At 36.5% G+C, this 24,741-nt stretch overlaps 1 protein-coding gene across 4 annotated transcripts in view; it reads right to left on the bottom strand.

Annotated features, from left to right (window-relative positions):
* The window catches only part of igf2bp3 (insulin-like growth factor 2 mRNA binding protein 3), a 39,067-nt gene that overhangs the window by 10,706 nt on the left and 3,620 nt on the right, over positions 1–24,741 (bottom strand). For 2 of the 4 annotated variants that reach the window (XM_016281354.1, XM_016281355.1), the window contains exons 3-11: positions 17,523–17,571; positions 10,802–10,853; positions 10,637–10,700; positions 6,780–7,058; positions 5,760–5,894; positions 5,500–5,622; positions 4,233–4,368; positions 4,002–4,136; positions 3,763–3,834 (exon numbers count right to left, since the gene is read on the bottom strand). In XM_016281354.1, the coding sequence (XP_016136840.1) occupies positions 3,763–3,834; positions 4,002–4,136; positions 4,233–4,368; positions 5,500–5,622; positions 5,760–5,894; positions 6,780–7,058; positions 10,637–10,700; positions 10,802–10,853; positions 17,523–17,571 (1,045 nt within the window). The remainder of the gene's footprint in view (positions 1–3,762; positions 3,835–4,001; positions 4,137–4,232; positions 4,369–5,499; positions 5,623–5,759; positions 5,895–6,779; positions 7,059–10,636; positions 10,701–10,801; positions 10,854–17,522; positions 17,572–24,741) is intronic. The other 2 variants (XM_016281356.1, XM_016281357.1) reach the window with 1 other exon arrangement.

The following is a 24,741-nucleotide window of genomic DNA, read 5'->3' as shown; positions in this document are numbered from 1 at the left end:
TCAGCTTTCAAAGTAAATATCAAGACAGTTAATAATGTTGTTAGTTTTACCATCAGTTCAAGCCCGAAAGGGCAACAGAGTCGTGTGACAGATACAGTGATGATGCAGTACACAATGCGGTTAAGACAGCTGACGTGCTATGATTTCTGACAGGCTGTTCACTCTCCTGTGATGTGACCCTGTTCCCCTCACACACACACACAAGACACGTAACTCTGCGCTGCGCTACACAAAACTCCGCATTTGAACAGTCAATAGCAAATACTTAAACATACTTACAGTCGCTGATTCAGAAGTGCCAGATTGTCATAGCAAAGTCGGAATTGACCCTCTTTTTAAAATTTTTTTTTTTTAGAAATAGCCTTTGTGCACAGCCAGCCTTGTACTCTTCTAGGTTCAAAAAACTGTCGTCCATAAAATGCATTGCACACATTTGAACATCTGGGTTGTGCTGTTCTGTTGTAAATAAATCTTAACCAATGATTCCTAATTGCATCTACTTACGGAAGGCCAAATAAAGTGCTTTTACTTTCGCACTGAAATACACAGTGTCTCCCTGTAGTGTTGGGTCATTTTGAACGAATCTTTAATGTGACTCGGGAAGAACGAGTCGTCTCGTGGAGTGATTCGTTCAATCGCGCATGCGCAACATCCTATAGGTTCTGTACTGGAATTAGTCAAGTAGTTCACCTCATTCGAGTCTTCGGGTTTTTCCGAGTCGTTCGTTCATCACGTAACAGCCCCATAAGCTTAAACCAATGCAGTCTGAGCCCAAAAGAGAATTGATTAGTTCATCTCTCGAGTCTTCCGAGTTTGAGTTGTTCATTCATTACGTGACAGCCCCATAAGCTTTAACCAATGCAGTATGAGCCGGAAAGAGACTTAATAATAATAACCAGCTCTTTGTTACCTTTGTTACAACATTCAGTGTTATGGAAAAGAACCATAATGACAGAAATTCACACATTTATAAACTGTAAGAAGTAAAAAGCTACAATTTGAGACCAGAAACGCATCACGTAAGAGTAAATAATAATGATGATAATAATAATAATAATAATAACAACAATAACTATGCACCCGTTTGTAAGGAAGCTTGTAAATTAACTAATTTCTCTATCCAGTGCTGTCACCTCACGTGACAAAAGAACGAACGAGTCAAAAGGCTCGAGAGATGAACTAATCAATTCTCTTTCCAGCTCAGACTGCATTGGTTAAAGTGTATGGGGCTGTCACGTGATGAACGAACGACTCAAACCCGAAGACTTGTCAGATAAGAGGTGAGGTGAGCTAATCATAGACTGAAGACCCAGGTAAACAATGAATTAATCTTTTCTGTTTCTTATAGGAGTTTTGTATTGTTTGTAGTGTGATCAACGTTTGTGTAAGTAGTAGACGTGTTAGGGAAGTAACACGTAACATTTTAATTTTGCTAAAATGAACGAAATCACTTGAAAAAAAGATGTGTTCATTTTGCTGAACGAGACTCAAAGGTCCGAGTTGGTAAAATGATCCGAACTTCCCATCACTATCTCCCTGACATGGCTGCATCAACACTAATGCGGTTCCTGAAACCACGCCTTCTTTCTTTGCGTGCACATTTGGGCGGCATTATGCTAATATTTCCACATAGTGACGTAGACATGTGGGGGCGTGTTAGAATGAGCCGTTTTAGGTAGGCGTGGCTGAGATATTCTTTTATAAAGAATATCTCTTTGGATTTGAGACTTGTCTTTGCAACTTTACAGATCTTCTTTGTGCACCAAGAGCTTATAACACTCCAAAGAGAAAGGAAAACTTGAAATCGCAGCCTTTAAAATATACAAGCTTACAGACTAGGATAAAGTGTTCATTTATATTCACAATGATTTGTGAATTATAATGCATTCAAATCATGCTGCGAACCAATTTAGGTATGCCTATTCAATGATATGATTACAAGATGAGAACATGGAGGCAGTGAAAATGCATATTAGATCCAGTTTTGACAAAACCTCTCTCTCTCTCTATCAGAAGAGTCACCAGAGACGAAATCATGGTAAAAATGTATGCGTTTATTGAATAAACTTAACTGCATTTTTCTCAATTTGTTACTAATGTCAACGGACAATTAATGACAGCATGGTCAAATTACATTGAAGACTTTGAAATTTAAACTCTTTATCTTCTAAATTCTAACTCTAATTTGTAACAAAGCAGACAAAGATTAATATAATCAGTAAAAGATTGAGTAAAATACGGAAAAATACAAAAGACATGATTTAAATTTATTGGTTTTATGTACAGTATGTCTGGTCTTAAAAAGTAAAAAAATGTGACAAACAAATGAAAGCACAACATTAGATCCTTCTGTCATGGTATACAGAGAACGCAAGTAGACATTGATTGGCCAAACACGTATTAAAACGCCCTCACCCGCCATGATTTAAAACGCCGTCTAAACATTGTCAACTTATTTCGCAAGTATGAAGAACGCGATAGATGGACGGACGCTAAAGTGCAGGCACTTGTAGCAAATGTAGCACTGCCAGTTGTCATTGGAGATTCTTAGTCCTCCTTTCCGTTCTTTCAATTCTTTACGTATACACCGAATTTCCATGTCCATTATTGTGAAACCTGCGAGACACAACAAAAACACAGCTCCGATCACAGCGTCCTCCATCCTCCTGTTGTTAATGTTGTTCTTTGTTTCTGTTGTTGAACGCCGCGCACAAATGACGACGCTGTCGACCGGCTTACATCACTTCTTAGTACACACTGTCGGTGCAAATGCAACCCTTTAAATGGTATTGGGAAATAGTTGGCGCAAAATCGTCCCAGTACTTTAGTACTGTACATTTAGTTCTGGAACTAAAGCGGTGCGAAAGGCCCTTAATACTCAAAAAGGTATAAGGCTATTCTAAGTCCTTCTAAGTCTGTTAAACCTTTCTTTAAAGACTCATTCAGGGAAGCACTGCAAGATGCAGGAAACGGTTGAGTGTTCTTTTTGGTGAACAATATCTGTATGTATTGCCTGTAAAATCTATTTATAGCCTTTACACAGCAGCATGTCTCTTTACATGTTTAAAAACCAGCTAAGTTCAAGACGCTGACATCGCGTCAGGTCGTCACGTGGGTCACCCACTCCGTAAGACGCTCAAAGTACAAGACGTTCGATCGGTCGGTTGTTCGGACGTTTGATTTTGGCACGGAGTACGCGCCATAGTTGACCACTGCCGTGTGTGTATCCTGTCGCAAAATGCGGCGAAAAGTCCTATGCGACGGTAATAGTGTGATTGAGGTGTACATGTCTATACTGCACTTCAATAATGTGACTAAAATAGGAATACTCCACAAGTCTTAATTCAATTTGTTTACACTTCAAATATGACTTTAGCTGGATTAAGGTAATCAAAAAAAAAAAAAAGTGTTAAAATCGGAATATTGTTGTCCATGTAAAATTACTCGATGAGACACCTGTGCATTTCATCCTAGTTGATGGATTAGTCTAACTCATGTTATTCATGCCCTTCCCATCTAACTGCAAACTTGACAACATTTATTCACCCATCACCAACACACACACAAAGCACTTTAGGTCTACGTCCACGTTACGTGTTAAACATCAGACCCACAGCATTTCAGCATCTCTGTTAGCTGTGGAGGCCGAGCGACACCCCCTGGGCAGCGACTAATCTGGGAGCAGACGTTTGTCCCTTCAGCCAATCCAGTAGCGAGCAGCCAAGCCATGCAGTGCATGGTGGGTAACAAATAAAAACTTACAGAAAAGGCTGTGCTGCTGCTGGAGGAGAGTGTAGAGGCCCAAAATGGCACCTCACCCCCAAACACGCTGCACTACGGGAGAAACACACACATTAACACGCACACTCCCACACACACACAGACTGTAGGCGCCCACTTCACATTTTGCCGTTACATAAATGAATGCGCTCCCCACTCATAAGTGTACACCAAACACAAACATCTCACACAAACACACAATTTTATTCCAATTTTGTTACCCCAAATGATTGATAGCCAGCTTGAGCCCCAGCTGGAGGTCCTGATACCACAGAGGGTGACATCCCTCCACTCGCTGCACCAGGAAAAATACCCAACGCGTTCAGATTGAGCCCTGGAATCAGGTTAGATTGTAGCTAAGGGAATAAAACGGCATAGATTTTTTTCATGAGATGAAGTTGTTGTGCTGTATGCAATTTTACAATAAAGATGAAAAGTCATTGCAGGCTTACATGCATGGCAGTTACGTCATTCTCGTAGGACTCACGGATTTTCTTCATGATTTCTTCTTCTGCTTTTCCGCAAGCTTCTAATGTACCCTTGACAGTGATGGTGCGCTCTGGGTTATACAATGTCAGATCCTGCAGACTGGGATTGGGGGAATGTGGAAAAAGTAAAAAAAAAAGAAAAAAAAAAGTATAAAATCTGTTTTATTAACAAACTGTTTTACTGTTTTTAGAAAAAGTTGAAAAAACAACAACATTAAATTAATAAAAGTTAAATATATTAGATAAATGTTTTTTTAAATAAAACACTAAAATTACTCAAACTAAAGCCAAACAAAGTAGGGTGTAAAAACAAATGACAATCTCACAATACAAAAAAAAAAAGCATCCTACAACCTGAATTGAAATTAGACTGGAAGATAAAAATGTAAAAAAAAAAGAAGAAAAAAAAAAGTATAATAATAAAACTAATTTATAAGACTAAAATTAAAACTAAAGGCTAATAACATTATAATGTATAAATATTAAATAAAAAATAAATTCAAAATATAAAAACAGAAGCAAATTCAAAATACTAAAATATAATAATTTTATAAGTGCTAAATTAAAAACGCAAAATATAAAAGCTCATTCAAAATATTAATAAATAGTATATAAACACAGACTCGAGAAAAACAAAACAAAAAAAAACAAGCTAACTCAATATTTATATATATAGTATAATAGTATACAAATAATACTAAATTAACGCTTTAGAAAACCACTGGTAGCAACACAAACACCAAGTTACATGCTTTGGTATGTGTGGCATAGGTGGGTTGTCAACCTTAGACACACGTTGCAACCAGTCACATACAAGTGATACATGAGAAAGATGCATTTTATTCAGTAGTATATTTTAAAAAATAAATTCCTTCAATGAATGCAAACCTTGATGCAACCTATTTTATTTAGTAATAGGCTGGATGGAAGCCAAACACTCCAACTGAACTCTGCTGCATGTATGAACCAACTGGACAAGAAAACTGTTTATCCAGCGGGTCAAACACAGTCACTTCTGTACACACTGGTATGACTCTACATAGAAATATTACCTTGAGCAATGCTTAAAACAAAAACCTCTGCAGAATAAATGTGTCATCTTGGGAAGTATATGAGATAATGAATTCAACAATGTACCTGATGCATGCTAGAAAACAGAATCCAACACACAATGAGAAAGTATTTTGCTGACCACATGAAGTATTAATAACACAAGGAAAAAACTACTTACGGTGAGATTGTGATCTTCGTGTCAGTATCTTGTTCGATTTTCTTCAAGTTGCGTCCCTCTTTTCCAATCAGGCGGCCGACGAAGTTATTATGAGCCAGAATCTTCAGAGGGATTTCTTCAGTGCTATGTAAGTGAGAGAAGAAAGAAGGTTATAGTGTGACTGAGAGAGTAAATGGCTCGTTAGCAGTGTAGTGTGGTATGACTAATGAAGACAGATCTACAGAAACAGTATGACGCAGAGTGTTTGTGTATCAACGCACATCTTAGTGTCGATTGCCTCTTTCTGCATGATCTCCATGATATTTTGACAGGCAGAACTGCAGCCCTCTGGTGTGGAGTGAACAGTGATGGGCTTCTCCGCTGCCCCTGCGTTCTCCTTACGATGGATATCAATCCTGTGCACACATACAATATGTAATCAACTTGTTAGAGCAGTATGACCAAGTCCATGTTCCCTTCCCAGATGCCAATGGATGTTAACACAAAAGGCAGTACGTGTGATATACACAGACACTACCGTTCAAAAGTTTGGGGTCGGTATGATTTTTTTTTGCCATCACAGGAATAAATTGCATTTTTAAATATAAAACGGGTATATAAAATCATACCTTCACAATATTAGTGGTTTTATTTTGTTAAAATAAAAGCAGCCTTTATCAGCATAAGAGACGGAAAAAAACAGTGTATATTATTTTAGTTTTGTGTGTTTACCAGTTTAAAAGGTGCCCATAAAATACTTGCTCTAGTGTCAATTTAGAAAGTGATTCATATTTTTATTTTTCAATTAATAGCAAGTCAACAGATATGGATATGTTTTTAATTAAAAGCAAATAAATTGATAAGTGGCCATTTTTTTCTTAGCTGGAATTCAAAAATTGAGAATTAATATAAACTTGATCAGTGAAATCATCTTTAAGAATAATTAGGACAATCTACCTACACAGACTGAAATCTGACTTCAACATGGTTGCCTGTCACTGCATGATTAACTTTCAACAAACCTTAAATTCTTGTTTTAAGCAGAGTGTTTAGTTCACTTATTAGTTACATTATTTGTTGCTTCATTATCTCCTATATCACAAAAGATCTTGATAAACAGGTTTATAGAGCATTTTCAACATGCATAAATAAATTTAGTGCTGATACTTTGCTTGTAGAGCCTTATGTGCTCAGTGTGAATGTTGTAACGTCTTAATATGGGTGCCAAAAAAAATATGCGGTGCTTATGTGCGCAGTGTGAAACAGGACTGTTTACAACTACGTACACTGAGCATTCTTACTTTGAGTGAGTCTGCTTGGTTATGTTGCGGATGGTAGCACCTTCCTTGCCAATAATAGCTCCTACAAACTGGGTGGGCACCAACATGCGTAGAGGTACGTCTGACTGTAGTTTAGGCCTTGCGCCAAGATTGGGAGAGCCTTGGCGAGGAGGGCCGCGTGGGTTGAAACCTCTCCTACCACCCACGGCAGGGGCATCTGCTGCAGCAGTCTCATCTGGGATATAGGAAACCTTTAGTGCGTAGTTCTCCATAAGGAAGCCATTTAATTTATCCAAAGCTCTGGGAAAAAACAGCAACAGAAGGATGGGAAACATTAACATTTTTCATTCAACTCATTTTTAATCATGATGCTTTGGAAAGCTACATTTGAGTTAAAGGACAAAAGCCATAATACAACCCTTTGCAAAAAATTTGGGAATAACCACACTTAGATGTTGTTCACCCAAAGTTTGGACTTTATAACAAAAACAAAATCACAGATATGACGAAAATTTTTGCTTGATAATTCAACACTTTGTGAAACATACCTCAAACAAAAAAATAAAAATAAAAAATGAAATCATTCAATGTTGAGGGGAAAAAAATGGAATCAGCTTGTAATATGCATTTCTAAAATAAATACCAGCACATATCTAAAATGCCAATTAGTCAGCAGTTAAAAGAGTGCGCTTCCAGACCTTAACGAGCTGTTGGACTTGGCTAATTGAAAGGAAACATGGCCCCAACAAGAGAGCTGTCTGTTGAAACAATGGAAAGGATTATAAAACTCCTTCAAGAAGAAAATCCATCACGGCGTGTGGCAAAAGAAGTTGGATGTTCCCAGTCAGCCATTTCTAAAATTTGGTGCAAGTATAAACAAAATGGAAAGGTTACAAAAGGAAAACATACAGGCAGACCAAGGAAGACCTCAAAGCGTTAGGATAGAAAACTCAAAGCGATTTGCCTTGAAAATAGAAAATGCACAACAAAACAAATGAAACACAAATGGGCAGAAACAGGATGTGTGTGTGACAGAACCATAAGAAACCGGCTGAATGAAATGAGATTTAAATATAGAAAAGTCAAACGAAAACCAGCATTAACACCCAAACAGAAGAAAACAAGGTTACAGAGGGCTAAAGAGAAGCAGTCATGGAGTGTGGATGATTGGATGAAAGGGATATTCAGTGATGAATCTGCATTGGACAAGGAAATTATGCTGGAACTTTTGTCTGGTGCCGTTCTAATGAAATGTATAAAGAAGAAAACAACTGCCTGAAGAAAACTAAATTTCTAGATTTAAATATAGAAAAGTCAAACGAAAACCAGCATTAACACCCAAACAGAAGAAAACAAGGTTACAGAGGGCTAAAGAGAAGCAGTCATGGAGTGTGGATGATTGGATGAAAGGGATATTCAGTGATGAATCTGCATTGGACAAGGAAATTATGCTGGAACTTTTGTCTGGTGCCATTCTAATGAAATGTATAAAGAAGAAAACAACTGCCTGAAGAAAACTAAATTTCCCAACTCATTTATGATATTGGGGTTGCATGCCAGAAAAAGGACCAGGGGAAATGGCAATGCTTACTGCAACAGTCAATGCACAAGTGTACATTGACATTTTGGACACTTTTCTCATTCCATCAATAGAAAAGAATTTTGGTGATGTCATTTTTCAGGATGACAATGCATCTTTCCACAGAGCAAAGAGTGTTAAAGCTTTTCTTCAGGAAAGGCATATCAACTCAATGACATGGCCAGCAAACAAACCGGATCTCAATCAGATTGAAAATTTATGGTGGAAATTGAAAAAACTGGCCCATGACAAGGCTCCATCTTGCAAAGCTGATCTGTCAACCGCTATTCGACAAAGTTGGAACCAGCTTGTGAAGTCCATGCCCCAAAGAATTCAGGCCGTCATAAAAGCAAGAGGAGGAGCAACAAAGTACTAACTGTGTGTTTTGGTAGATGATTCCATAATTTTTTCCTCAACATTGAATGATTCCATATTTTTTCCTCTACTTGATATGGAAAATAAATTCATTAATTAAAAGAGTTTAATATCTTTTTTTTTTAAAAGGTATGTTTCACATAACCAGAATGTTGAATTATTAAACAAAAATTGTTGTGATATCTGTGATTTATTTGTTATGAACTAAAAAATTTGGGTAAACAATATCTAAGTGTGGTGATACCATAATTTTTGCCAGGGGTTGCACATCCTTTTTTTTTTTTTTTTTTAAATGTATGAAATATTATGCTTAGTTGAATCAAAAAATAATCAAAAAATAACCTCTTGCTGCTTTGGACCACATTATAGTACACCTATAAAAACTGCTGAAAACAAAAATGGGCCTCATTTATGAATACATTTCTAGATTTCAGTAAATGTAACTCCAATCTTGCATAATTTTTCACAGTTCAATGCAAGTTTATGGAAGAATTGTTGTATTACTATTACCGTTTTTTTTTTTTTTACTGTATTTTGTTCAAAACAATGCTGTCTTTGTAAGCGCAAGTTACTCAAAAAAAAAAAAAGGGGGCCATATGATGTGATTTCAATTTTTCCTTTCTCTTTGGAGTGTTACAAGCTCTTGGTGCATAAAGAAGATCTGTAAAGTTGCAAAGACTAAAGTCTCAAATCCAAAGAGATATTCTTTATAAAAGTTCAGAGTCAGCCACACCTACCTAAAACAGCTCGTTCTAACACACCCCCACATACCTATGTCGCTCTGTGGGAAGATTTGCATAACGCCGCCCAAATGTTCACGCAAAGAAAGGCAGCGTAACTTTTATTCTCGCTGTAGTATTGTTGTTTCCGCCGCCATGTCGTGAAGACGCTGTGTGCTTCGTTGTAAAAGCGAAACTACTTTGTTTGGTCTTCCAAAAGAGGACGATATCTGCTTCGCCATGCCTGGAGCTGATCCGTGCTGGTCGCTGAAGAAATACTACAACTTTGCGCTGTGGATTGCCGGATCGGCTTTCACCGTGGAGGAAGCGGGCCAATCACAGCACACCTCGCTTTTTCAGACCGATGAGCTTTGTAAAAATCGATGCGTTTCAAAAAGGCGGGGCATAGAGGAGAAACAATGTACAGTATGTATACAGTACATTGTGTATACAGTATGAAAATAATGTTTTTTTTTTTTTTTTACTTTAAATCGCATAAACATTTCATTACACCAAATAATGTTCTTTTTAGCAGCATCATATGACCCCTTTAAAAATATATATATATTTTCAGTTATTAAAAATTTAATTATTGGATAATGTCACAATTCAGTGCAACAGTTTGTGCAAGAATTGTGTTCTGAACATGAATAAAACCAAAATATTGCAAAGATTTAAAAGCTAGGTTCCCAGAAACTAAGTTTCTAATAATTTAATCAATATTGTCAATTTTTGGGCAATAGTCTAGGTGACTGAGACAAAGGGCATGAAAACCATCTCTGCTTTTCTGCTTCCCTCTCAAACAGGACACATGTAAAACTTAAGCGAAACTGATGGGGGGTTTAAGAGCATGAGGCTTAGACGTGATGGAATGCCGGAGCCTTTTAAAGCCATCAAATCTTTCATTGACATCCACTAGCGGATGGTAACAGAAACTCCCTATTGTGCACAAACAATTGCTGAAGATTCTTTTATCTGAGCCTTTCCATTCATTTTCCAGACTTCTTCACCATCCCCTGTGACTGCGCTGCAGTTCTACTAATCAAACAGTAGGTGGCACTGAATGAGTTATTATAATTGCTGAATAAAACCAAATACCAGTGTATGTGGAACTGACGGTCTCACATTTCACTGCTAGACAGAGACTCTCTGGAGGGGGTGGAGTGGTGACCGAGTCGGCCGAATCGGAGGCGGATGATACTCACTCTCTGGCTTGGTCCTTGGCGGAATATCGCACGTTGACAACAGCAGTCTCTGTGTCAGTGTTGACTGAGGGTGGAAAAGAACGAAGGAAGATGGAGAAGGAGAGATTAACTAAATCTTTTAATATATACTACTTAAGTGACAATCTGCTGAGGAGCACATCCTACCTTGTTCACAGCTCTCCACTGTGCCGTACTGCGCTAACAACCCGTCCAAAACCTGTAGGTGAAGTCAAGCAAGAGAAACTGTGATCAAGACTAATAATGTGTAAGCAACTAGACATTGTGGTTGAGGTGGTATAACTAAAATAAATTATAAAAAAAAGACCAGACACAACAGTCATGCTGTCAAAAATGTTGAACAGTTAAGTGTTAAAGGGATAGTTCACCCAAAAATCCTTTACCCTAATGTTGTTTCAAACTAGTATGACTGACTGACCTCGGTTGAAGCATTTTTTTTATGTCCATATAAAGAAAATCAGTTGGCGTTTTCAAAATGTTAGTTTTTGCATTGCGCAGAAGAAAGCCATACCGATTTGGAACCGATGAGGGAGAGTAAATGACACAAATATCAATTTTTGGTCGCTCCAAAATTGCGACGAAATGCAAGTAGCAACATATTTCATGGGCTTCATTAATGAAATGTAAATATTCGGAATTCCATTCTTGCATAATTTGTCAATTCTATGCAACAGTTTATACAAGAATTGATTTTTGAACATTATTTCATGCCCAATGATTTAAAAGCACAGGTCGTGAGAAACTAAGCGTGAATTACAAAAATTATATTTCTCTTCAGTATTGTCCATTTTTTTTGGGCAATAGCAAGGCAACTGAGATGGTGAAAATTTGTGATGCACATCTGAGTGTAACGGATTACCGAAAAATCAGTTGTCGACTGGCTTGAGGTGTAGGCGTTGCACTCAAAAATAAACGTAGATGGACGTGATCTTGCAGGGGCAGGATTTATGTTTGGACAAGTCCTAAATATGTCAGAAGAGTGTCAATTTTTTTTTATTAAAAATATGGAGAGATGAACGGTTTACAATAATGATTTTAGAAAATAAATTTATTTTCATGCCAACTTAAAAACGGTTTACCTCTTGCCGATTTGGATCTTGACCAAATATTTAAAATCAATTGCAAACTAAGCTTTTGTGGAATTGCTTTCTCTTCTTTTTTTAACATTATATAGCCTCTCCAAATAAAGAATTCAAGAAAGCACTGTTTTACACCTCATTCACTGCATCTCTTTGTTTCTGCCACTCCTGTTCTGGAGGAGGCGTGCAAGCGAACATTGAACATGGGTATAAGGAAGCCTACAGGCTTTTACACACACCAGCCCCCTATACGTCACACATACTAATGCCCACAACCCCCCTTACCGTCACCACTTCCCTTCTCCATTCCAAGCCGTCCTATTGGTTGGCGTGTGCATTACTATGGAATTCCCAGCAGCCATTGGGCATTTCCAGCCATTGGCTACGTAACCAGTCAATCATTAAGTCCAGGCCAATAAGACAAGGCTACCTTCAATCGGGTGAAAGAGGAAGGGGGTGTGGTTGGCTTTCAGACACCATGGAGTGAGAAGGGGGGAGGAAGTGGGGTTGATCTACACATTCTGGGCGTTCACACATGGAATAGGCCTGCAGCCAGACGGGGCAGCAGGTTAAAATCCAGCCCGACTAAGCTTGCCTGAATGTGGTCACACAGCAAAACGCACACATCCCCAACGTTACACCATCACAGATAACACACACACTTCAAGATCTCAACATGTGCCCACAGTAACAAGACGACAATACAAACACAAATATCTTCTATTTGAACACAACTGGCAGGTCAAACTCAAAGAAAAATAAAGGGAGAGATTAAATAAATAATCTGGCTCAAGTAGGTACTTGACATTTTCGCAGGCTGACATCATGTGACTGCAGACTCATTTTGGGCTGAAATAAAAGGAAAATTGTGCTATAAATTTAGCATGTTTATTTGTAAATCCAAACAATTACACACGATCCATTATTTTTTAGGTTAACATTTGGTTCATGCCAAGTTGATATATCGCAAATCTAAACACAAACTCAATACATCCAACTAAAACTAGTGATATTTAGCATAAATTTAGTAGTGCATGTTTAAATCGTTTAACTGAATTTTCAACTAAAAACAGTACCAAATCAACATGTTAGAATGACTTCTTTGACACTGAAGACTGGAGGAATGGCAGCTGAAAATTCATTTTGCCACCCCAGGTATAAATTACATTACATATACTAAAATAGGAAAAAAGTTATTAAATTGTAATGATTTCCCAAAGTATTATAGGTTGTCACTATATTTTGTTCAAATAAAAAGCAGCCAAAAAAAATGTTCATCACACTGGCCCCAAAGTTTATAAACCGTAATAGGTGCTAAAATAATGTTTTTGTCCCAGGTATAAATTACATTACATATACTAAAATAGGAAAAAAGTTATTAAATTGTAATGATTTCCCAAAGTATTATAGGTTGTCACTATATTTTGTTCAAATAAAAAGCAGCCAAAAAAATGTTCATCACACTGGCCCCAAAGTTTATAAACCGTAATAGGTGCTAAAATAATGTTTTTGTTTTTTTCATATCTAGCTTTTGCTTTAACAAACAGACTACAGCTGAAAATAAATACAATTAAAAGTGAGCCTTAAGACCTTGAAAAAAAATTCTCATCTACTAAACCTGAAGGTTAAATCACCACAGGTTGCCTTTGGAATTGCCAATGGCTTTTTAGCATCGCAGTTTCAGAAGGCTTTAAAAGACTCACGTTTTGTTCTATAACAGTCATATCAAAGCACGTAAACTCACACCCTTGCAGTACTAGCAGCAACTTCATAACTCACATTTAAAAAAACAAATGGTTGCATCAAAATGCATGTTTGGAGGTATGACTATTTAATTTTGGATGAAGGACAAAACGTGAAGGTCTCTACAAGTCTTAAACTTGGAAATTCCCGAAGGAACACATGGCTCAAATAATAATCATCTTCCGGGTTTATGGACTACAAACATCTATATTCTATTGCTGAATAATACTAGTCTGAGTACTAAACTAAAACAGAGCTCATCGCCACAGGGCAAAACCTGAGTAGTCATGATTCATCAGACGGATCATAAATACTTCAGCAGAATTCAGCTGCACATAACATGCACAGCCGTATAGTATGCCAGAATGATGCATACATTTACAGAAGTTTCATTTTGTTATTTTATATACACATTCAATATTAAAGGTAATATTTACAGAGCTAGCAAAGTAATATTCCTCTTTTTCCAGTCTTCTCCACAAATTTCTCAAATTCAATGCTTAAAACGTACAGAATCCATTCAAATTTTAACTGACACTTGTCATTAATGTAGTAGATGCATATGAACTCTTGATTTGATCATTCTTATCCATTTACACACTAAGCTGTGCAAATTGATAAATGTAAGAGGGAAGGACCAATATGTGGACCTACTGTCTGGTCAGAGATGTATTTAACTTTTTTGTATTGATTATAAAACAAAAAATAATAAAAAAAAACAAAAAACACACCGTCCTTTTAAAAAATCCTTCTGGAAAACAAAAATAAAAACTAAACCGGTTTATGGCCAGTTTCATTTTTCTCAGATCGAGTCAAACCTAAATAAGGTTATTAAACCCATATCTACTGCTACACACCAAGGCAACACAGAAGGCATGTGGCCATTAACAGGACATTTTCTTACACTTTAAAAACAGCTAGAGTAAGTGGGGGTCATTAGACACACTTAAAGGTTGAACTTTTTTGAACTTCACATGGTATTAATGCAATATTCTTGGGGGGTATTCTTGCTGATGCAACCACATACAACAACAGAAAAAAAGTAATGGTAACACTTTACTTGAAGGGGTGTGCATAAGACTGACATGACACCTTCATAATCATGACATGACACATGTCATGAATATGAAGGAGCTTTTATGCATGTTTATGACAACTGTCATTAAGTGTCATTCGCTCAGTTATGTCATTTTTAATGCAAAGATGACATTATTTGACCTAACCCATACCCCTACCCTTACCCCTAACCATAGCCCATCACAAAGACATCTCAAACAATGTCATCTTTGCATTAAAAATGACATAACTGAGCGAATGACACTTAATGACAGTTGTCATAAACATGCATAAAAAAAACCTTCATATTCATGACATGTCATGTCATGATTATGTAGGTGTCATGTCATGATTATGAAGGTGTCATGTCATGATTATGCACACCCCTTCAAGTAAAGTGTAACCAAAGTAATTTTTAAATGTCAAATAAAATGGAGAACATGTTCATGTGTTACAGGTATAATGCATTGTCCTCTAGGTTATATTAACCCTATAAAGCTTATTGCATCAGATTTGATGCGCAAGTTTCTGAGGCCTCTAAATTATCAACATGATCAATTTTGATGATAAACCTGTTGTACACAATCTACTACATGCGTTCTGTCGTCTGATTGATAGAATTAGAATAAAAGGCCTTTCACTTAAAGTACTCCGGTCCTGATACACGTGTTTTTGCTGTGAATTCTTCTACTGGCTTTTAAAGTAAACATAATAAACATTGTTAGTAATATTTTAGGATGAACACTTACTGGACTGAAGCAGCTTAGACTTAATTATCCATAATAATAGTGGAATTATTATATATTTTTTTTTAATGTATCAATTATACATCAGTTTTTGAGCCTGAACGTTTATTTGTACATAACTCAATCAACATTGTATTGCACTGCTTATGTTTGCCCTTCCACAAAAACAACAGAGCTTTGATCATAAAACTAAGCATTTAAATATTATCTTAACACATTATTGGGAGATATAACTGATTTATATGAAACTCATGCAAGTAGTTTATAAAGACTTCACTGATTTACATTACAAGCTATCAGAATCTTACTTTTTGGCCATATAAATATCAGCAACTGCACCAAATTACATATTTTTGCAGTTTTGGGCCTCTTAATAAAATTAAGGAACCATATTATGAACAATAAAAGCGTCATGTATCAAAAAAAAAAACACTATTATATGTCAGCTTTAACGGAGTTAACAAACATAATACATCATATTGACTAGGAACACTTTGCTCAGCATAATCGATACATTGATATAGCCTTTAAATTAGTCTCAACATTTCATATATAGTAGCTTTGGTTTACTGTGATGGCAAACAATCCCATTTGACTTTTACTCATTTTACCTGTAATAAAATATGCAATAAAGACGACTGCTGCAAACACACACAGACAGAGCCCAAAATGAACAAACGTGAGGTAAGGGGGAGCGCACATTTAAGTGAGTAAATAAGGAGTTTGCAGCTCAACCGTATTACAAAACCCCAAATTATAAATGTTCTGAACCTCACTAAAATATAAAATGAACCAAATAATACAAAGACATAAAACAAGCAATTTATGTTCTTAGTAGACAGTTTAACAACTTTTGCCTCAGTGGAAAATTGACCAGCACAAGTTTATCTAGGATGCCCATTTCCCTCCCTGGAACGTGACATGTGGAATATTCCTCACATACAGCCACAAAACCAGAAACGAGGCACAAAACAACACTGGGTCTTCACATTTTTACTGACAGGTGCCATTTCACATGGATGTAGCCCAAATTATTTCACATATGATGCTGTGACTCTGACCGGCTTTGTATGTTACCAACTTGCAAGGAATAACCTCAATGCCGTAAGATAAAAAATACAAAAAATATGGTTATGGTTAGTAATTACCTGTAATATTTACAAATTATATTTGTTTAAAAAATAGTTTTTACTGAATTGTTGGTGTCCACAGTAGCTCTATTAAAGCTCATTATTTTGAGTTGGCTAGGGGAAAAAAATAAATAAAAGATAAAAAACAAAAAATAAACACCAGAGGCTCCCTATTATATGACATGTTGCTGACTAAATCTGATGGAAAGCACTGCGAGTGGCCATTTTAATTGTAGTTATTGTCAACTCTAATGTTTCTTTAAATCATTACATTTAATCCAACATCAAGGAGGTAATGACCTACCACTGTAATAATACATTTAAAAGTAACTGGTAGTTGGGAAGCCCCCCCAGGCTTGATTTTACATATAACTAGGGGGACTATGACTAGAACTAGGGGGTCTCAGCCCCTCCCAGCTCCCCCAGTAATTCAAACACTGGAGGAATCGGTCATGGACGGAAAAGCTGAGGAAACAATGCAAGAGCACAATGCAGTTTTGAATCCGATTCCTATGATCGGAGCACTTTTGAGGACTTCTGTAAGGCTCTATTCACACACAGCGCAACAGCAATGAAACGAGAAAGGGGGACGGGCAAAGAGAGCATGTCATGCAAGTTTTCAAAGGGTCAGTGAGAGCTTGTCTCGAGGTCAAATGAAAAGCGGGAGGGCAAAGAGTGGCGTACTGAGCCATACATGCGAACGCATCTACAGATAGTTTGATCTGATAAGTGAAGAACAATAACAATGGGTTAGTAGGTGTAAAGGGGATTTTTTTTCCCCAACTGAACATCATAGGCTTTTATTAGATCTGATCTAAACTAGCATCCATACTAAACAAGAAAAGACATTTACCATCCATCCAGAGAACAAATAGCAAAAATATTTTTAAGCATTTTTCATTTAACAATCACATGACGAGGCTTCTCAAAGCTTGGACTTAACAAAATTCAAGTCACACACACCTCTAAAACAAACACGGACAACAGGCTACCTCCTAAAAGACTGCTTGGAACATCTGATTTAATAAATATGAAGGATAATTGATTAACACACAAATTTATTTATTGAAGTGTATGCGCTCATTTTTGGTTGGTTAGAGAAAGCGGCACTTACTTCCCACTGCATGTGAGGTGGGATATTCCTGATCTGCAGTTTGCAGCTCCTGCGGGAAAAAAAACAGAGTGGTCGATCTAAAAAATTACACAAGGCAATAAATCACAAGTCAGTCATATTTGGATTTAAATGGTCCAGATTCTTACAAGCCACATTCACTTTTGTGGGGGAAAAAAAAAAACACCATTTAAGTCTGACTGGGAGCACCCAGTAGAGGAAGATTTGAGTAACATCATCTCTATAATGCGCTCTACTAGCTCAAAATGAAAAATGATTGAAACTTGCATTCTGACAATTATACCATTGATTTACTTTTTTTTAAAATCCCAATTCCAATCAATTTCTTAGATAGTTTGTGACTTGAAGACCTTCCACTTCCCTCTTTGGTTTCTTTGAAAGTAAATTACTGAAAATTAATGCTAGACGGTGTCAAAACAAACAGCCTCTCTAATATTGCAAATGCCAAATAGAAAATGGCTTTGATCTTAGCAACATGCATTACTATGGCTAAAGCTACATAATATCCCCAATAGGCAGTGCAGTTTCAACATATAGACCTTCAAAAACCAGTGTTGTGCAATTACATGCATTAGTTATACATTTATATGTCCAAAAGAAATTACCTGATCATATAGTACAAGTATTTGCAGGTTAGGGAACCAGTTATGGGCAATATTAGCAAACAATCAATAATTCGTCAGACAAGAGAGAAGCAAACTAGTGATTTTGTGAGCCACTAAGCCACCAAAAAAAAATAAAAAATGTACGGAGTTAATCAACTAGAGCAAACAAAACCTGGGATTTGTATTTGGAGACAAGGTACCAAACCAAAACCAGTCCACTAATAGCACCCACGAATCTGATTGAAATTGAGGTTTATAAAAATCAAGATAATTACAGATGCACCAAATCGGCACCAGTCTTACGCCTTGCCTATTCCAAGCCAGTCAGTTTCGACATCACAGCTACGCTCACATCCGCATGTTAATATGTCAGCAACGTGCGTGAAAACGACAATTTGAAATTTGTAATACGCATAATGCCAAAGTAAAGTCCCGTTCACACCAAGAACGAAAACTACAAAGATAACGATATTAGCGTCCACACCAGTTAACAACATCTGTTTATTCTCAGCACATGCTCATATGCCGCTATAAATTCTCAAGCTCATTATAGCAGGATTGATTCTGATTGGGTGTCAATGTTTTTATCGTTCATTAGCTGGAAAAAGTCATTCTGAAAGTGATTCCATCGATATTGTTTCTCTGTGCCTTTGTTATAGCTGGGGTGTGGACTCTGCTACTCTGTAATATTGAGAACGAATTTTTGAACTATATCTTTACAGTTATCGTCCTTGGTGTGAACGGGCCTTAAACCATGGTGGAATCACGGGGCTCAATTAATGCTTGTCTGGGATAAGTAGATATTTTAAAGGGGCAGGTGAGAATTTTACTTGACAAGAAGCTGGACAAGAAGCATTATTACATCAACAAAAATAACTAGGGAAACACTGAATCTTGGCCATGTATGAGACAGACTGGTGCAGAAATCAAAACAAATAAGCGCAACAGCGCACACAAAGTAGTTCACAGAAAGTTATAGACGCAAACTAAGGTACACAAAAAAAAAAGATATAGGTAAGCAACATTACATGACCAAGATATTTCCCTGAATATCAGCACGATTGCAATGTTACACGGATTTTATAAAATAATAGTTCAATAAACTAGAAGTTAAAATTGGGAGACTTACATTTTAGACACAATATTAACTTTGCACAAGAAAATCGTTTCAATCAAATCCGTAGCGGAACTCACTCATTAAAACAGTCACTTGCTGGTTTGGTTTAATATTTAAAATGTTTAATAAAATTTCTCCCAACATTTTTTATTTGTATGTAAAAAATATTTTTAAACATCTTATAACATTACTTATGCATTTGTAATTTTGTGATGTAAATTCATTAAAGGCACCTCTCAACTTCATTAAACAGTCTGTGTAAATATATCTACTTCAGATGCAGCTTCGGTTTCCTCTGCAGTGAAAAGATGGAGTTTGTTGACACCAATTTCATTTGAATGGTAACGACTCTAACGGTTTCTTATTATTCTAACCGAATTAATTGAAACAATGTAAGAATTTGATGTGAAAGATGACAAACACATTTAATAAGGTTAGGAAAATATGCCCATTTATAAACAGTGGGAAACGACATCTGATTTTATACAGCAACTCATTTCTACCTCTTTCCAGTCACAGAGCACTTTATTTTGAGAGTTGTTAGCGAGAAAACATCTGGAACTTGGTCCAAATTGGGGGAAAGTGTAGTGTTTAATAATGCGTTTTATTTAAATAATTTCTAGCATTGAAAAACTGTAGTTTGAAAACAAGTAGATTTTTGTTTGTATATGCTGTCAATTACAGTTCTTAGAAAGAAAATCGTTATCGGCAAGTCGCACTTACAAGAAGAAAAAAAATTGGAATTGGCCAAGAAAATTGCAATCGGTGTATCTCTAAAAATAACTGACACAGAAAAGCTGCACATCATGTTTATGGAACTATACTTGAAAGAGGTAATCAGGTACAGTAGTAACAGGTGAAAGTCCAACTTAAGTGTACATTTCCAAGCAAATTACAGCCACAGAAAGGGAAAATTAACCCATTCAACTAGGTAGAAAAGGCTGAGGCCATTACAAAGTCTTTTTGACAGTGGTTTCCTTTAAAACTCACTCAAAGTCCACTTCACCTTGGAATCTCAGAAAGTCTGATCAAGCGTCATTAAAAAAAAAAGGCCTCAGCTTTTCATAAAAAGCCTAAAAATTCCCAAACAAAGTAAAATCTACAAACTCTTACCAATGGGTTTTTTCCCCTCTTATATATGTCAAACACCTTGTGGACTCATATCTCGATTCAAAAATCCCAAAGAGAGCGGCAAAACTGGTGATTTTAAGCACGCATGTATGTGACCAACCCCAGATGTGCGTTAATTAATCTTCAGTTGTAGATGTAAGACTGATTTTGCATATCTAGCAGACAGATAAAACCTGAATATACCAGATGTCATTATGTCTGAGATATTTGGCATATTGTCACGTCCCTTGATTTCACAAATGCGGACAGTAGATAATGTGATAAATGTACGGTCAACTTAAAGGGGGTTTTAAATGACGGAAAGGCTCAGTTCAGACATTATCATACCACAGGTGATGTCTTTATTACTAGAAATTCATAATTCTACACTGTCTACAAAACAAAATGGTCAGTGACAAAATAAAAATTTATGAATCAACTATAATTTATCAATGAATGCAATGACTGTGTAAGTTCACTTTGAGGAAATTACAATGGCATCACCTGGAACTGTCAGGAACCCAGACACAGCATTTAATGTTTACATCACTACGAGTACAAATAACAAGCCAACTTGGCTACAATCCCAATGTAAACTTCACAAATGAATCATTCAATATAAAAAATTAAAAAAAAAACACAAATGCGCCATAGAAATATAGACGTTACTTATACAGAAAATTTTCTAAAGGCCAAGAACTAAATGTATCAAGGGTTAGAAAAGGGGCAATCTATATCTCAGCTTTGGATTCAATTTGAAATGACAACACAGCATTATTAGCTTCATTCAGATTTATGCAGAGCCTGTAAATGTCATTCTGCACTGTAAAATTAATTTGAATGGTGATACCACTTTTATAGACTGGTTCTTTCATTTTAACATAGGTTTCATTAATGTGTATGTTTTGGTGCGGCAATTGTGAAAGATCTATAACTGCCCACTTGACTTTACGCGACTCCAAAGTTCACACTCTGTATATTTGCGTATTTACACACTAAAATTAACAAGAACAGAATGTACAGAGGACATGAGAACAAACATGCCTCTACCTGAACAGGTAGACACTAACCCTCACACACACACTTTTATGTCTGTCACACATGCACATAGATTGAGGCCTAAATAATGAGCAATAATAGGGGACTTGTAGCACACTTGTGTTAAAGAAACTGATCTACTATAATAAAGTAATCGACACTGACGCACATACGTGCTTCAAGCAATCAGTGTGCATCAACAGTCCTCAGTACTTTATAACATCAATAGATGATCTGTATTATGTATTGTACGGTTACAAGCTATCGTAAAATTGGCTTTTACCTCCCTAAAAGACAGCAAACCTCCAAAAACAGACATCTTGTAATGTGCAAGTCGTTTTAATTATGACAGCGAAAAAAACAGATGTTTGATTTTACTTTAACATAACTGTTGGCAGTAAAGATACTGCTAGGGTTTAAGCAATATTTAAACTGAATTTTTTTAATTTTCACTTGAGCATAAAAAGGTAAAAATCTATGGGTATTTTTATGCTTTTCTCTTAAGTTTGTTGATTGTGCAGCAACAAATTTAAGTGGCAAATTAACACTACATTGCCATCAAAAACATTTTGCTCTCCAATTCAGGAATTTGTAGCGACTGATTTCAGATTTGCTTTAATTTCATGTTGCTTCTGCAAAACGGAACATGCATGTGCATGCAAATATATATATATAAAAAAAGTTGGTTCCATGTACACGGTCACCATTAACTAATGCAACATACTGACCCAATTAAAATCAAATACAGTTTTGCCTAGAAATGAAAAACAAGGTCATTCAAATACTCACTGACATATCAATTCTCAAAATTAAAAGCACGTTTTAAAATAAACTACACAGTCAATCCTAGCAATTGAGCAATAGAGTAAGGCCTGGAGACGAAACTGAAGTTGTACAGGCTGTAAGGGACATTTGCACTCATGAAGAGTGTAGATGTCAAGAGAAAAACAATCACTTGGAGTCATCTCAGGAATTATCAAAATGCATCACAACATCTGTGTGATTCCTGTACATGTTTTCCCCAGCGTGTTTACGGTGTCAAAAATCCAAGGGAACGCAATCCAAATTTGATTCTGTAAACTATAACCAGTGAGGCAAAAATACCACAGGTAGTGTAGCACTTATGCTCATTTTTAAAAGGGAACAGCTCCCTTAGAGAAAACATGGGAAAACGGTTTATTTAATAAATAATTTTGAGCTTCAAATTATGGGTTGTGAGCGATACTACAGAATACAAGAAGTTGTCCATGCTTCACTAAAAATCCACTGTGGCAAAAGCTCTGACAGAATTACATAACCTAAAACAGCAATACACACATTCACCATTTAATCTAAAAAAAACTTACCTCAAAGGGACATTTGCACTCATGAAGAGTGTAGATGTCAAGAGAAAAACAATCACTTGGAGTCATCTCAGGAATTATCAAAATGCATCACAACATCTGTGTGATTCCTGTACATGTTTTCCCCAGCGTGTTTACGGTGTCAAAAATCCAAGGGAACGCAATCCAAATTTGATTCTGTAAACTATAACCAGTGAGGCAAAAATACCACAGGTAGTGTAGCACTTATGCTCATTTTTAAAAGGGAACAGCTCCCTTAGAGAAAACATGGGAAAACGGTTTATTTAATAATAAATAATTTTGAGCTTCAAATTATGGGTTGTGAGCGATACTACAGAATACAAGAAGTTGTCCATGCTTCACTAAAAATCCACTGTGGCAAAAGCTCTGACAGAATTACATAACCTAAAACAGCAATACACACATTCACCATTTAATCTAAAAAAAACTTACCTCACACACACACACAAGCACATCACATCTACTAAAAAGTCACAGAGTTAATAAAGAAAACATTAGCACTCAGCTGAATGATCAGAGAGACATGTGTGAGACCAGTAAAAAGGAGAAGAAAAAAAGCCAAGGCCAAGCATGTATAGGTGTATGCAGCGGGGCAAGTGACTTAAAAATAACAAATTAAATAAAAACCACACACACACCAAAAACTACTTAAACATTAAAAAACAATGCCATTTGGTAAACCTTCACATTTTTATTTATTTTTGTAAAATCAGCTTTAACTAAAAGTACAGCCGTATGACATTCCTAGTTTCACGTACGAATTAAAAACTTCCCTTTTCTTTTGAGGAATTTGGTGGGATTGGTGTGCTTTTCCAGCCCTGGTCTGCATTCCGGTGGGAATGCAATATGGAATGTTCTCCTACAGCAGATTAAGCTATAGGAGCAAGAGGGGAGTGTGTGTACATATATATGTGTGTGTAGTTAGGACGGGGGTGGGGTGTTAGTGGCCCATTTCAGGGTAACAGAAACGCTCTCTGCCCCAGGGGGTGTGGTCTGGTTACCATGGTAACAGGTTAGCCTACAGACAAGAAAGGGAAAAGGGGAGGGGGTTCGGTTGTGATGTAACGGAAGTAGAGGGCATCTTCATATACTTCAAAATCCAACGGACATGCAACGTAACTGTCTGTGTGAATGCATGTATGAACATACAATGGGGGGGTTTGGGGAGACTTCCCACCACAAACACTCCAGGAGGAACCAGGAAACACGGCCGAACGTTATAATTCACAAGCCAGTGACTCCATCATGAGAACTCACAACTCGGTCTGAATCAAGATACTTCAATATTTAGTTTTAGTGTAAAAAATAAATAAATAAATGGAGATCATTCCAGCCATAGCTGATATTAATGCACAAGTTAAGAACAAAATTACATCTACAAGTAGAAAAAAAGAAAAAAGAAAATTACCACCAAATAAAAAAAATAAAAAAAAGCTATATATTGTTTAACTTGAAAACCAAAAAACCCCTCAATTTTTAATTAGGGCAAGATTGAAGCATACACAAATAAAAACAAATTGAGAAATATAATGGACACTAATTTAGGCTGAATATGATACGCCACACTAAATTCATTTTTTTTCTAAATTTTTAGCAATTGAAACCAAATGAAAAAAGAATGCAAAATACATAGCTATATTATTTTCTTACAGATTGTAATCATAGAAAATTGTTGAGTGACAAAAAAAATGTAATATTTTAATATTTAAAACATAGCGAAGTTAGCAGCCCTGCAATATTAAATAAAATCTTTAAAAACAACAAAGACTGACTGTCCACACAAAGGTTCCAACTTTTTCCACACACAGAGTATCTGTTCTAGCTGAAGACCCTTTTCCCACACTCTCTTCTAGCAGTTGGGGCCCCTCTTTAAGGCACACGTGTGCATGCACACACACACACACACACATACAGTGCAAGCTCTGAGCAAAAACGGCTGTGCTAGTAATCGAGGAAGCTAGCAATGA

Source organism: Sinocyclocheilus grahami, unplaced genomic scaffold, assembly GCF_001515645.1.
Source record: "Sinocyclocheilus grahami isolate Dianchi unplaced genomic scaffold, SAMN03320097.WGS_v1.1 scaffold149.1, whole genome shotgun sequence".
In the NCBI taxonomy this organism is placed as follows: Eukaryota; Metazoa; Chordata; class Actinopteri; order Cypriniformes; family Cyprinidae; genus Sinocyclocheilus; species Sinocyclocheilus grahami.
The sequence above is the reverse complement of the archived record's forward strand: the minus strand, read 5'-3'. Positions and strand labels throughout refer to the sequence as shown.